This window comes from Tachypleus tridentatus, chromosome 13, assembly GCF_004210375.1.
Source record: "Tachypleus tridentatus isolate NWPU-2018 chromosome 13, ASM421037v1, whole genome shotgun sequence".
In the NCBI taxonomy this organism is placed as follows: Eukaryota; Metazoa; Arthropoda; class Merostomata; order Xiphosura; family Limulidae; genus Tachypleus; species Tachypleus tridentatus.
The window spans coordinates 78049744-78066372 of record NC_134837.1 but is presented as its reverse complement, the minus strand read 5'-3'; the positions used below and the strand labels follow the sequence as shown (position 1 = coordinate 78066372).

At 35.1% G+C, this 16629-nt stretch overlaps 1 protein-coding gene across 1 annotated transcript in view; it reads right to left on the bottom strand.

The window, feature by feature from the left end:
- The window catches only part of kud (oligosaccharyltransferase subunit 5 kud), a 31740-nt gene that overhangs the window by 7402 nt on the left and 7709 nt on the right, over positions 1-16629 (bottom strand). Inside the window, exons 2-3 of the mRNA XM_076476178.1 lie at positions 10684-10796; positions 619-756 (exon numbers count right to left, since the gene is read on the bottom strand). Of these exons, the coding sequence (XP_076332293.1) occupies positions 630-756; positions 10684-10796 (240 nt within the window). The 3' untranslated portion in view covers positions 619-629. The remainder of the gene's footprint in view (positions 1-618; positions 757-10683; positions 10797-16629) is intronic.

The window sequence follows — 16629 nt, the reverse complement described above, 5'->3', positions numbered from 1 at the left end:
ACACAAAAATAATAATGTACCATATCCTTATTTAACATTTAGAACAAGGATCCTAAACACATTATTTTAATGGAAAAATGATAATGTTATTATTTAATTAGTTAACATTTGACATAAGAATCACAAGACATATGTTCCCTCAATGTAAAAATTATAATGTTCCACATTCTTAGTCAACACTTGGAACAACAATTCCAGACATATACTATCTTACTGTAATAATAATGTGCCAGATCATTATTTAACATTTGGCATAAAAAGCCCAAACATCTTAATGTTAAAATGATACAGTACCACATTACTAAATAACATTTAGAAAAGAAGTCTAAAAGTAATACATTTCTAGTTTAATATATGTGCATGTTCTATTGATTAAAAATGCTTTATTTAACGTTAAGCAATTCCAGGGGAAGATACTGAAATTTAAGAAAAGAATAACACAACTAATTATACAAAACTACCAAATTTCTTTTCAATAAGAGATCATAAAAGCCACAAGAAGCTAGTTAGAAACATTCAAGTACAATTAATGTTTTAGAATGTTTAGTTTATGAACACATAAAATGTCCTTTTAAAAATATGTGAAAAGTATTTTTGAAGAAACAAAAATTTACTTACTTTTCTGGGTTTCATACATAGATTCCAACCCACAACAAAAGAAACAGAATTCCAAATCCCAAAAAGACAGCTGCTACCAATGATATGAGAAGTTCTTTGAATAAATCACGAGTGAATTTTGTAGAAGTTACTTCATAACTGGTGGTATATGGTCAAGGTTAACTTATTTAGTTGTACTGAATCATTATTAAAAGAAGCATGAATACCCACTTTTCTAGTGGTCTTTATAATATAAACATGTTATACCTAATACATATTTAAATACATTTTATAACAAGATCAAAATGTTTGCTTTTCACTTTTTAATTTACAAGAACTTTATTCTGTAGACAAATACTGTAGTAATGCTTTTTATGATGTGAAAAGATCACGCTCTCAAAATATTGTTTTTAAAGTGGGATGTGTCAAGAAGTTAAAATATTATTGAAATTTAAGCTAGAAGTTTTAAACATATTAAATATATATTCACAGATATGTTTAGATAAAAAAAATTTTTAAAAAGGTTTATTACAATGCTAAATAAAAACTGCATCCCATCTTCTTTATTCACAGGCTATGGTCAAATTGTCCAACACCTATTTCACTTTTATATCAGATACATTAATGTAAATGAACACTTAATTCTAATGAAAAATATGTTTTAAGTATTCAATGTGCTTTAGCTGAGTGCTTACCTCATGCATTAAAACTGAAAAGAAAAATATAGAACTATGTTTTTCATTGTTAACATAATTTCATGCTGGAATCGCTAAGTGGTCAAGCAAAGAGCAATATTATGTCAATTTAATGATAAAAAAGACCAAATTAACTGAACATTGACCCCAAAACTTTAAACAACCATTACTTATAAGCAATACCAAATGGAAGGAAATGTCTATCATTTCTACATGCAGTTCATATGTAACGTTTTAAATGAACACTGCAGCAGTCAATTTCACATGATTATTCCTCAACTCAAGAAAAAAAAGAAATTTAAAACTTTTCTGTAAGAGCTAATCTGTCAGAGCAATGATGACTTCAACTTAAGAACCACCATAAGAGACAATCATGAAAGATGAAAATTTTTTGGAGACAAACACTGTCCAGTGGATTACATCCTGCATACCACATTCTTGGACCAGAACAAACATTATTTCAATGTTTCACAAAAAGACAATGAAATCCACAATGATCAGTTCAAAATAAAATAGAAAAGAAATTGATGGAATTAATAGAAGTACAAGATGAAGAATATTTGCCACATTTGACAATCAATCTATCAATCCTACAGATTTTAGCAAATGTCTTAGAATAATTGTATGACAGGATTCACATCACTTCAGTATATCACAAGAAAGATTGAAACATATCTATATCCTGGTAATTATATAAATAAAATCAAGCTTCTGTGGAATAAGACACTATGAACAGAATAGCTTGATTTGACTGACATTGTTAACTTACACATCATGCCACATCTGAGGGTGATTACAGATACTGTTCTGTGTCACAATATTGGATGGCAAATGAAAATTACAATTTTTCTGTATTTGAATTGTATTTCTGATAGGTACTTACTTCCACTCATAAAATGAGCTATTCTTGTTCAATGCAGCCATTTATGTGCAAAAAAATCTTTATGCATGCCACAAGCCTTCTGACTCCACTCCATTGGAAATGATTCATTCCAATGTGTCTCTCATGCAAGTCATCATGAGAGTGTCATACAGACAATGAAAACTTTCACTTCCGAGTTTTGGCAAAAAATTAAAATGGAGCATTGGTTTTCAGTGGGGAGAAGGGGTGGGAAGTGTGAGCAAAAGTACCTATCAGAAATACATTTTCAGTATAGGAAAATTAACTTCTGATATGGTATATTACCCCCACTTACTTAATAGCTAGAATCCCACATTGAATAGGTGGAGAGACCAGTACAAGGAAAAAAAGAAGCATCCTTTAGAAGTGTCTAAAGGGTCTTGGGATAAGAGAGTCAGATTTGAAGATATAATGTGGGAGATCTTAGTACTTTTGAACCAAGTATACTTGTTACTCATCTGAGAAAAGTCTCACATACATGAGTGTAAAAACAGAAAAGCACACTGAATTGGCATGGGAAAAATAACAGTGAGAGTGGCCCCAGGTGTAGAGTGTCTAGGGTGCAACACACTATACTTGGCAAGTCAATTACATCTAAAACCCATGCCACTGGGAGCTGACATCCATGATAGAGCAGGATGAAGATCATACTGTCTTCACACAAGCATGAGACCAGAGAGAATCTGAAGCCATTTTAATTCCAGAACAGCATACATGTTATGAACAGAAAATGATATAAACTCTCAGGAACTTGACATTTGGAATGAAAGAGATGTCTACCAGAGAGAAATCAACACCTTCATCATTGAAAATAACTGGAACCAACCCAGGTGAAAAACATCTGCAAAATAAAATACACTGAGGAAGAGCAGAACAGAAAGAACCAAAATAATTACAAGTACCCTGACCACAACCCACAACACAGATGGAGTATGATTGAGAGAGGAATATAAGAAATCCATAATACAGGTGTGAGAACTTGTGTTTTATTAGTTTTACTCTGAATCCAAAACCTAGCAAGTGGGAACCAACTTCCACATGGTAGCAGGATGAGGGATCTCAATCAAAGGAGAGAAATGCACTTTGACATGTAATTTCTTTGGTTTACACACACACACACACACACACACACACACACATATATATTATAGGGGAGGATATTATGTCACGTACACCAACAGAACACCGCTGCCCCTACACTGCAATGAATGGTACTTTTGTATTGATATTTTATGTCATCAAACCACTCAAGATGATGCTTTCATGGCCCACCACTCCAGTAACTTGGAACTAGAAAGTGGTAGAGTCCTAAACTCCACATGAAGAAAGGATGGGTTGAACACAGTGGAGAATCAGGAGGAATCTCAACACTTGAGACAGTGCAATGGGTGATTCAAAAACCCTATTTTTAAAAAACATACATACTAATGTATTCAATACAAGACATGGCAGGGATGGCCAGCTACCCATGGATGATACTGTCAAGGATGAGCATATTTATGAAGCCATTTCAGGGATAAAAATGTATTAGGTGTACTCCAAAGTCCAACTAAAGAATTTCCTCCAATGGACAAAGAAAATGAGAAACCAGAGAAAAAGGTAGCATGTTTAATTTGATGAGATCTCTGAAACAAAGTATGGGAGGATGACAAAAAAAAATATCAATCCAATCAAAAGCTGAACTCAATTGATAATGCTGGAAGTAGTAAGATCATATTGTCAAAAAAGCTGTAAACAAATAAACCAACAAGAACCATGGATAGAAGCTGTGCAAACAATGTAACAATGAAGAGCACATACAAGACATAGAAGTCTATCTTGATCAGGATAAGGATAAAGGTCAGAAATGGAAGAAAAGGAACTAGCAGCCATGGTCTTAGGGAAGAAAGAAAGATCTGAAAAAAGGATAAGATATGTAGGATGATAAAGGGTATGTGAACATCAATGGCAAATAAATCAGACCACTGACATTTACAGGCTAATAGGAAAAGGAAATAACAGGGACAGCATAGGAGAGATAAAAATGCTCCAGTATCTGGAAAAATGAAAGATGAGAGATAAAGCTGCTCCATAACTAGAAATCAAGAAGACAAAGGATCTGCAATCAATAAATCAAGTAAGAAATTCTACAATACAAGGAACAATGCACCAATCAGCAGAAAATCCCTGGCCCAGAGACCAAAAGTAAAAATTGTTCTATTTACATTGATAAATTTCCATGGTCCTAGGAAAGGTGGATAGAACCAGCCAAAGACAAAGCTATGTGTCAGGATAACCCCAATCTCCTTGCCAAGGACCAGATAAAAACCAAGAATAAAGATGGAGGACAGGAAACACAAGATGAGCACTAATGACCAAGGTTGCCAAAAAATAGAGAGAAACAGAGAAAGAGGTAGCAGAATGGTAAGTTGGAGCTTGATTAGTTGAGGAAACCATTGCTGAGCTGGCCAGTATAGGACTAGCCAGAAAAACCTGACACAGAGTGGTATAGATCAATGAAATCACATGGGGAAGGAGATGAAAGGGGGGGATAAACATAAACGTATCTGTTGGTCCAACCTTAACTGCAAGCATCAATATTCAGGGCTAGAAGATGAGGTACTAGAGACCAAATGAAAAGGAGTTTGTGGTTGAGGGATGTGGCAAATGCATCCTTCAGTGGTTTCAGAGGGAATACCCCACTGAAGGCAAAGCCATCAAAAAATCATAATATCAAGAGACCAATTTGTCGGATACATTCTGTTTGGATGGTAAAGAAAATCTACAATGAGACTGAAAGCACTTGGAATATGACACATGATGATATTGATTTCCTACAGGTGAGCCAAGAAAGAAGATCCAATGTATGAAAATATAGGGATTGAGAATGGGTGCCACTTGGGTGATTGAAGTAAGCAACTACTGTGGAAATTTTGAAATGAATCATTACCAGATGATGTCTTGCAAGACAGAGGAAATGATCCAAGGACTGATGGACAGTGAAAAGCTCTAGAATGTTGATAAGATAAGACTTCTTGGCTGCCAACCAGCACCCTGAAGTCTCCTTTTGATTGACCCATGCCACCCATTCCTGGAGGGAATAATCCATGAAAATAGATAAATATGGACAAGGAGGAGGAAACAAAACATCCACTGATGAGTGGATTCTGTCATACCACCAATGCAGCTGATCAACTATGAAAGAAGGAAGGATATTAAGAGCCTTCAAATGATCCTGTGCAAGATATTTTACTGGTTATGAGGAGCCCACTGAAGAGTTCATATATGAGTACTGCCTATGAGGATAAGTGCAGTCACGAAATACCACAACACCAAAAGTAATAAATCCTCATGAGCTGTAAGAGATGGAGTAGTAAAAGCATGGTGAACTGAAAGCTCCATGAAATGAAGTTCAAGAAAAGGTTGGGAATAACTAAAATTGGTTAAAAAACACCCAAATGGATCAGATATTGGATAAGTTGAAGGACACTTTTCCCAATTTGATTAAATAGCTCATTCAAGTTACCTCCTGGAGAAGCTGAAGAGTATGACTCCTGTTCAAAATGAACTAAGAGTAGCCAGTGACCCACATAATAATGAAAACACATCCTGAGAAAATGAAGAGGAAAAGCAAAATCTCAAACTATCTGAAAAAAAAACAAAACATATGGGGCCAAAGAAAGCCCATGATGGACAAACTGAATACAGGGTCATGACTACCAGAGCAGTTGGCATACATAAGTAAGCATTTGCAACATTCATCTTGGTCATCCATAAACCCAGAGAAAAATCCCATCTGAGGGTGAAAAATGATTTAATGATAAAACAAGGAAGTTTAGGAATTGACTGAGGTAGGACAAGTTTATGACAGCCTAGCAGTCTCTGGTTTTCTTGGGAACAACAAACAACCTGCAATAAAAACAAGGAGAAAGATTATTCACAGGTTCAATGGCCTGCTGAGGTAGAAGGTCTTGAACTGCCTCTGACTGATGCAGGCTGGTAATGGGATCTGAAGGCAAATATAGTAAAATGGGCATCTGTGATAAAGGAGGAGGGGACAGGAATTGCAGAACAAGTCCCTATCAGAAAGTCCAAATAACTCAATAATCAATGACAAAATGTCACCAAAGGGAACAAAGTCACACAATCAAGCTCAACTTGACATCCACCAAGTAACCACTGCTATTGTTGGTATCATACTCATTTATGTCAAAGAAAATAAAAAGATATGGAACCCCTGAAAAAAGAAACAGGTAAAAACTGAGAAGGACCAGAAGAAAACATGAATAGAGGTTTGTGTTGATTCTGAATGCAACAAATAAGCTACTAAAGAAGAAGGAATAGTGTGTTGACACAGAGATTCCACACATGCTTCCAAAGTGTCTGAGACATGGTAAAAAACATACCACCACCAAAGAAATGGAGCTACGTATAATTCCCCAAGATAAGTAGTCAGCAAACAAACCTTTGACAAGGCTGCATCTCGAGCCAGTAGATCCCAACAGTAAAACCACACATTTAAGGCAAGAGTTGAGAATGAAAACGAGTCAACTTGAAAGTAATACGGAAGATGGTTTTCCCTTCAAAAATCCTCAGAATTTTGATAAAGAATGTCTGTAAAGAGACGTATGGTAGATAAAAACCATAGAAAAGATGTAAGAGTAAGAAGAAGGTGTGAAAATTGGCCACTGATTAAATACACTGGAAACTCAGATAGTGCTCCCCAAACCAGGAAAATACACCCCAACAAATGAAAGTCTGAAAATAAACAGTCTGGTCTACTTGATGGTCTGCCAAAGCAAACTAATCCATAATCAATGGGAGTGGGGTATTCTAGCACTTTCAACCAATTAGGAAGCAAAATGCTCAACCAAAACTCTAATAATGATAGATGGTGATGGAAAACTAAATAAGGAGAAAATGAACTATTATGCAACAAAATAGAACTAAGGTCAAAGGAAATTGAGGAAAGATATAAAACATCACATACCTGAGAAATCATATTTAAAAATGCTGTATTAGAACAAGCTGATTCCACAAGTGGGGCATAGGAAGACATAGCAAAATCTGGTGGTGGAAGAAGGCAATAAAAATCTTCATCAGAACAAACAAGTTAAAATTATTTGTGAAGTTGTAGGGTGACTTCAGGAGAAAGTAGTTGAACCATTTAACAATCAGTCTCTAGACAAATACTCACAAATAAATCCACTGACAGATTGCTCCCACTCATAGCAATTGAAAAGTGCTTGTAGTAGGTGAAAGACACAAACTGGTCCCATTAACCTCAGAATTCATGGTAAATAACAAATCAAACAAATTGTTGGTTACATAAAAACAAACATAAGAAAACAAAAAATAAGAAATGAAGGGCCAAACATCAACTCTGTATCACTCATAACAAACCATATGAAAGCAAAAGATCCTAATATTTGTAATTCTATGCAGCTTATGTAAGAAGAAAATGAATGAGAATACAACATTATTCTTTAATGCAGTCAACATTTTAAGATAAAAAATAACCTACATAAAAGTAAACCATTTCTCAGAAAATACTTCACAATATACATTTAATTTTCATTGCTCAAAGGGAAAATGCAAGCATAAAATATTTTAGAAAAGAATAATTTATAGAGACAACAGGGTTCAAATGTTAGCTCTCAAAAAGGTTTTAATGATAAAATTATGAAATAAATTTACTTTTGTATACATTCTTTTCCAACAGAAACATAGAGTTTATTTCTAACAAAATTAACAATGCATAGTAAAAAACTCAGGGTTGATTTATAAAAGCAGGTTCACTTTGCTCTGAGATACCAGTCTCTAAGAGATTTGAACCTTTAGTTGCTTGCAAAGAGAAAGATAATCTCTAATAAAAGCTACTTAAATTAACAGCACAAAAAGACTAGGAACAGAACCTGTTTGCCAGGAGCTACAATAAAAGATTCTATAGTGTAAGCTGATAGTTCAGTTGTTGGTACCATAAACATTCATCCTCTGTAGTGCATGTTGGAGACAATGATACTGGAATTTGTAAACAAGAAGAGTTGCTTAAAAGGTATAAAGAACTTCCTCAAAGGTTTAGATATACAAATAGTCATGTGTCCTTTTCAACAGTACTTAACAAGGCTAACGAGGGAAGGAACTACTTAACAAGGTGCAAGGATCAAGTGGAAAATTATGCTCAGACTAACACGTGAGTTGGTTAGACCCATGGAAGTTTACAGAGTAAGGGTGAATGATATGCAAAAGATTGACTCCACTTAGGCAGGCTGTGTAGAAAGACGTCCAAGGAAGCTCTAAAAACAGTTTAAACTTGCATAGAGGTGAGAGAGCTTAAAATAAACAAATTGATACAATAGTTAGAGCAATGAAAACACGGAAAACACTTTTAGAACACAAATTAAATTACAGTTTAAACACAAGATTTTCAGATTTAAAGATAAGTTTATTATTTCTTATTATTATGTCAGATAGAGTGGTATCAATAACAAAATGAATGAGTTCAGGGCCCAAGTTCAAGACTATTATATATCAACTGGGAATTATTGAAAGTTGGTTGGTTTTGAGAATACTGATAATAGATATTTGCTAGTGATAGTTTTTTAAGAGAGAAGGTAGGATAACTCTTTTATAAGGGAAGAACTATTAGTATTGAAAACATAAAAATGGTATTCAAGAGGTTGAATTTATATAGAAAAGATTCAGGGATTTCAAGGGTAGTGTTATTAATTGACAATTATTACAGGCCACCTAATCAGACATATGATGAGACCATGACTTATTAACACATATACTGATACAGTACCTATGAGAGCTTATTTTTAGTCACAATGATTGGAATTGTCAAGTAGTGAGGGAGAGATGTTTCTTAAAGTGACACAATTTTCTATAACCAATTTATGAGAGAGAGCCAAGCAATAATGATGCAAATTTTAAACTTGTTTTTCTTGAATTTTGCTCAAAGCTATTCAAGGACAATATGTACTACCTGTCCATAACTTTCAGGTAATAGACTAGGAGGATGGGAGCTAGTCAACATTGTCTGATGCCAGTGTTTTAGATACTCTTTACCAATGAACAGTGGAACTTACTGTCACATTATAACACCATCAAAACTGAAAGGGCAAGCATATATGGTAACAGTTTTTGATCCAACACCCACAACTTGCAAGTTGGTGTCTTAACCACAATGTCATACCAGGCCATTTTTAAGACTTACTGTTAACAAATAATACAAATATGGTTGTATGAGTTGAAATGTTGGAATATTTGAGTAAGTGAAATCACTGCATAATTGTGTTTGATGTTTCCTACATGCTGAGATAAAAGAAATAACATTTTAGCACTTAATTTAAAAAACAAAATTTTTAGGCCATGAGACAAGAATTATAATTAATGAACTGGAATGTTTGGTTAAAAGGTGAGGTGGAACAGTTCTATTGAATTTTTAAAACAAATTGCTTTTAATTAAAGATTGGATTATTCTTAAATAGAAAGATAACAGGAAGAATCAAAACTTAAATGAATTACTAAAGCCCTAAAGGAGAAAGTAAAGGATAAATACCATCAGTTTAAAAGATTCAAATTGGCAGATAAGATGGAAGATTTGGAGAACTATAGGAAAACTAGATATTTTGTTAAAAAATAAATTATGAAATCCAAAACGGTTCATGAGAAAACTGGCTGTTTATGTTAAAGTAAAAACAGGGATGTTATAAAATTATTTTTTAATTAAGGTGGGATTTAGCCCTTAAAGGATACTGATAACAAAGTTTTTCTTGAAGGAAAAGTGTGATTCAGCTCTTAAATGTTTTCTTTTTTTTCTATTTCTATAATATTCCTAACACTGAACATTCTGTGGCAAATAGTAAAATTGATCTGAACCATGTAGATACTAATCTCTTGGTAATAAAAAAAAGATGCAGAAATAAAATAACAGGATTACACATGACTTCCCCAGTTTTAAGAAGTTCAATGTTCCAAAATTATCTTTTATCTAGGAAGAATATGGACATGCAGGAAAGAATTCAGAGCAGGTTACTAGAGTGATTTTAGGGACAGGATTATCTTACATGGATAAGTTAAGGTCTCTTTTGTTACCTTGAGAAAAGTAATTTGTATCTTATAAGAGTTTGTAAGAATTTCCTCATGCCATATTCTGAATATAATAGAACAAGAGAAAACAAGATTTGAACTTGTAAAAGGCATGCAAGATTCTAGGCAGTTTAAATTTTTTAACATAGTAATTGGCTTGCAAAATAAGCAGTAATAAAGGTTGGCATTTTAAGGTACAGAACTTTAAAATATAAATCAACAATTTATTGAAATACTGTAGATTAAGGTTTGAATTTTTTTCTAAAGGGTGGACATGCAGTAATAGCATCAAAAGGTCCCTCATCATCCATATGCTATATTACTGTAAAACCTGTGTAAACTGTAACCATTTTTTTATTAGAAAGTACTTCCTTAAAATTGCTCATAGCAACAGCTCTGTAAGTCAATAAAGGATACACAAAAAACCATGCCATAAAAAAGATGCCAATCCCCAAGAGAACAAGAGTCAAATGAGGGTAGATTACTGGATTGACAGGGCTAATATACCTGCTCATCTGCTCAATTCCCAACTGAAAAATAAAAAAATAAAAATTATATATATAAAAACAAAAAAAAAATATTACAAAATAATAGAAGATAACTTAAATTTTGTTTATTACAATTAATAACCAGACACTTGTATTCTTTAAAATAATTATCAACCTTATTTTGCATATACTCCCTGGTAAGAATGCCACTTAAGACACCTTTTCCAAGATATTTTTCTAACTGTATGAGAAATTTTTTTAAAATTGTCATGGGTTTCTTTTCATAACTAAGTATAACACTGTTATTCTGTGTGCATTTTTAGTACGTGTACACACCGTTACTCATTTAGTTTTAAAGAAGAGTGAAGTGGGAGACATAACTTATCCTAATCTGTAAATAATATTGCAATGATAAGACTAAAACATGCACATTACATGATTTTATCCATCCACTGTGTTATGTTATTTCAGTTTATTATAATGAAAGGAGTGTTTTCATGTCAATACTATCCCTCTGAATTTTAATAAAATACATAAATAACTTGAACACAGTAATTTTAAAGTTGCTATTTTTCAAGAGTTTCATAAGCATTAAATGTAATCTACTATTTTATCACAATATATGAGCTACATTAACAAATGTTTCAGATAGAGTACACTGGCAACACAAAATCTCTGTTCCCCTTCAAAAATAAAATTTCAGATGTTAACATTTCCCTTTGCAAGTTTAGTTCACATTTCAGTTAGATAATCACCTGTCCACAGAACAAATGGTTAGTGCCTCTGCACTACTGCCAAAAAATTTTACACACATGCCAAGTCACTATTAAGAACTCTCACCCCTATACATAATAAGGTGAACTGTACTAGTCTATGATGTAATCATCATTGGATTATATCCATCCATCAAGAGGAGCATGAAATGTTAAAATTTTCCCACACTGAAAATGTATTTCCAATTGGCACTTATCTCTTCACACATTATAGCTTTATTCAACTTATACTGCTCTCTATTTTCACAAATATAGCTCACCATTAGCCTTCATGTTCCCACCTACCCTGACATGATTTCACATGGTTTAGCTGCACTGTAGCATACAACAACCTTCTTCCAAAAGAAATGTGACACATCCTCACAACACAGCTCATTCCATCTATACTGTAGAGTACTTTCATCATTTGGAAATTAGGCAAGAAAAAGACACCAGAAGTGGAGAGAATGAGTGGGAAGTGTAAGCAGAGGTATGTATCTATCAGAAATACATTTTCAATGTAGAAAAATATATTTTGAATAACAGCTAAAAAGACTGGTGCAAAAGTCACCCAGATATGCACTCTTTATAAGGCAGCCAAAGAGAACCCACGTTGTGTGACACCGTAATGTATAGGATAACACTTGTGGAAAATCACACCCTATCTGTACCATGTACATTCTTTATCAAAATATGTTTGTTAAATCAGGTTTAACTTGCAATGTGTCAACTGGTGTAGAGTGGCTAGGGCTTATCAAACCTTATTCAGTGGATCAACTCCAATACAAAACCAGATGTTATTAGGTATTTGTCTTTCAGCCTTCAGTCAGAAGAAGGTCCCAACTGTCTTCACCTCCAAATGAGGAAGCAGAAGGTAAAAAACTTCTATTCCAAGAAACAGCCAAGGTACATGTGTGCAGATACAGTACACAACCAATACCAGGTCATCCAGGAGACTGACATCTAGGTATCAGTAGGAAGGTGGAGTGCAAATTTGGTGGATTAACTCCAGTCCCAAACCAAGCAGTTTCAGGATTTTTCACCTAGCCCACTGTAGGAGAAGGGCCCCTATCAACCACTGATCCAACACCAAACCACTTGTGAACTGACATCCACGCAGCTGTGGAATGGGACAAAGCCAGCTAAAGGGATGACCTGCAGGTGGTGGATTCATCCAGTCTAAAACCAAGCACCAAACGAGAATTTTTCTTTCAGTTTACGGAAAGAAGAAAGTACTCACTATCTATACCTACAGAATACCATCTTGACTGAGTGGAATTGGTTACGTGCAGGAGAAAGCGTCAAAGGTCTACCACCCCAGAAGCGCTCCTACACTCTACTGGGAATGGGAGGATAACATTGTAGTGAAAAGTTTGGAGAAATGTTGCACCATGACACAATGCAATGGGTGACCACAATAACCTTATTTTGAAAATAAGCTAGTCCTGGGTTATTCAACTAGGACCAGAAGAATGGGCAGTGGTTTCAACACTGCTCTACTTAACACGTTTTGGAGCAACATGAGATCTATCAGTCCATCTTAATTGTTTCACACCCTATACTAACTTAAAATAAAACAACAACAACCTAAAGGAAGTCTTTATCTTTCATATACATATCAAGTTTTTCTTAAACTCATTTAAATATACAGTCTCTGCAACACTTGATGACAACCCATTTCAAAGGCAAACCATCCTGTTAGAAAAATTAAACTGTCTTAGCTGAAGATGGCTCCTATTTTACAAGCTTTGCCAAATGCTTTCTAAAAATCCAGATACACCAAATCTACACCCTCACCCTTACCTACTATTCTCAATGTTGAATATGAAAAAAGATGATGCATCAATACTATAAATTCCCTTTAAAATCTTAAACACCTGAATCAGATCTCCCCCTAACTCTTCACTTTTCAAGAGAAAATAATTTGAGATATTTTATCCTCTCCTACAATGACAACCCCTCCATCCCAGGCACCATTCTAGTAATGTAACACTTCTCTGAACCTTTTGCAACAATTCAATGTATTTCCTGAGGTAAGGAACCCAATACTGAGCACAACATTCCAACTGTAGCCTAACTAGTAACCTGTACAATGAAATTACAGCCTCTTAGTTTACCTGCCAGTCTGCACAATGTCTTCCAATGAGTGGCATAAGTAGGCAGCCAAGGTAGGGGTAAGATGCTGGATTTGGTGGAAGCAAATATGGAAAATATGAAAATCCTTAGATAAGGACATTTGAGTGAGATGAATAAACTTCTCAATCCATCCAGTAAGAGTGACAAGTGAAAGAACAGAAGGAAAAACTCCAGTGTATAAAAAGATAAAAACAAGAGCCACAGAAAGAAGTTGTGTGGGTGACATAAAAATGCAGAGTCTGTACCATATAAAGGATATGATCCAGATCAGATCTGAAATCCAAATGAAAAATGGAAGGGAGAGAAATAAGAGGGAAGGTGATGTTCCCTTCATGCACCACTAAAGATTTGGGGAAAAAACAATGACCCCAATAGAGGAGGATGTGGGTATAGTGATAAAGAATATAGAAAGCATCAAAATATGGATGTGACATCCACATAAGAAGAGGAGTGAGAAATATATCTTGAAGGAGAGGTGATACAAAGACCAAGGGGCCAAAGGTTCAAAGAGAGGAAGGATAAGAGCATGAAGAACAACATTGAGATTCCAATCTAGTATAGAAAGTGAATGCCATGGAGTAATCAAGTAAAAGGGGCAAAACAGGTGGGAAAGGACAGGAAAGAAAATACTACAGAAGCAGGAAAAATGAAATGTATTGATAAAGGTTGATCTATAACCTTCAACAGTACAAAAAAGGTAAACTACATACAAAAATGGATGCAGAAAGCATTTGATTAGAAAGGTAAGAGGTTATGTCACAAATACCAATGGTTGAAAATGTGCCATTTTGGCTGGTAAACCATCAAAAAAGAAGAGCATACCATGTGGAAAAGGAGAGAAAACTACCCATGTAAAGAGTCCAAACTATTTTGTAAAGAATTGGACAATATTTACACATGAAGACACAGCGTAGCTACGACAGGATAGAAGACAGAAGACTGAGGTTGCCAGAGAAGGAGCTGAGAAATTGGAAGAGGTATGGGAGGATATGATCAAGAAAGTTTTAAAAGTGGAAAACATGGATGTGTGAGCCAGAATGGGATGATGAGACTCAACAGAGTGGTTGGTATAAAAGAGAGCACATTGGAAAGAAAAGAGACAGAAGGATAAAATACAGATAAAGATTAGTTCAATCCTGTCTGAAGACATCTGCAGTTAAAGCTAAAGGATGCAGAACCAGAGTCTAAAAGAGGGGACATTTTGTATTGAGCTTGGTAGCAAAAGCATCCAGAAGGAAGAGATACTCAGCTGGGAGCATAACCACTGGAACACTTAAGGCATAAGAAATCACTCCAATGGTAGAATTTTGTTAATATGAGATAGTCAATCTGCCATAAGATTCAAAGCATTCTGGATGTTACAAGCAAGAAAATCGAGCTCCTGAGATTGGGCCCAGAAATAATTATCCAACATTCAAAAACAATGCAAATGGGATCAGGGTGACTGATGTAAGAGAACAGTTGGATTGACAGAATGGATCAAGACCAGATGGTCTGTACCATTAGCAGAAAGTGGTCCAAAGCCCAATGAACAGCTAAAAGTTACAAAAGGTTAATATGTAGGGAAGTCTTAACCATCACTCAAATAGGCTCTGCATCCTATAAAAGAAGAACCTGTAATGAGATTAAAGTTGGGATGGGGAGGAAGTAGAAGAATGCCCACCAAAATACTGTCCCAATCGAATCACCAGGCAAAGTCAACTTATAGGGAAGGAGAAAGGAAGGTGGCAGAACCCAAGGTATTCTGAATGAGATCTTATTAATCATGAAGCACCCACTGAATGCAACATACATGCATTACTCCAAAGGACAAGAGATTCCATAAGAATCTCATGCACAGGAAGAAGAAAGGAAGACTTGGCTTTGGATACCAGGAACTCCACTGCCTTCAAACAAAAAGAAGGTTGGGCCTTGTTGAGGTAGGTGCTGAAAAATATCCCCCAGGTGAATAACATATTGTGCAAGATATAACTTCTCCAGTTTGACAAACCATCCCACATGAGCCACCTCATGTAGAAGGAAATGATAAGCTTGTTGAAAAGGAACCAGTCATACACATAATGCTGAAACCACAAACCTGATGTATGAATGTGGTGGGCAAAAGCTTTGACCATGAAATATATTTACTGTGCCAAAGCCAGGCCATGGAACTGAAACATTCAAGTCCTGTGAATAAACCAAATGTAACGTCTGGATGCTGAAGAAATTGTGGTATGTAGGTAAGCATATCACACATCAACCTATAGACCTAGAGTGAACAACCAACAGGGTGAGAAGAAAAACTTCATGATGAACCAGGGAGTTAATGAAGTTGAATTTCAAGAGATTAATAACAAGATGCAAATCCCCAGTCTTCCTGAGATTGACAAATAGCTAGAAATAAAAACACAGAGAAAGGTGAAATATTTGTTCTTGTTCAAGAGATTTCAAACAACCTTGAAGAGATGCTAAAATTAAAGTGGATCATGAGAAAGAAAAAAGAAAACAGTGTGTGGATAAAGTAGGAAAAGCATAAAATTGAAAAAGTCCTTCTGTTAGAACCTGAAAAATCCATGTGACTACAGCAAAAGGACATAAACCTGGATTGCCTTGCCCTTCCAGTGCTGGAACTCATAGGAGACACACAGCTGAACCTGACACAACAAAATATGACAATGGACAATTTGGCAACTCTCTACAGAAACCTAGGAAGGTGACACCAGTAGAGGGGAGAATCTAAAAACTAGTGCGAAAAAGGAGCCAGACAGAGATCATGTAAATAGGAAACAGACACTTTTGACAAAAGGTCATCCCTGCCAAGGAGATAGCAGCAACAAAGAAGCCATGGATGAAGAGATAAAGCTAAGAAAGATAAGCATGCCAATACAGACAAAAGAAAGATATGTGCATCTGCCAGAAACTCCTCAGGGGAATGGTGGAAAGCCTTAGAAAAGAGATGAATGGAGTATGAAAGTGAAATAGAGAAATGAGAACTGGACCAGGAAAAT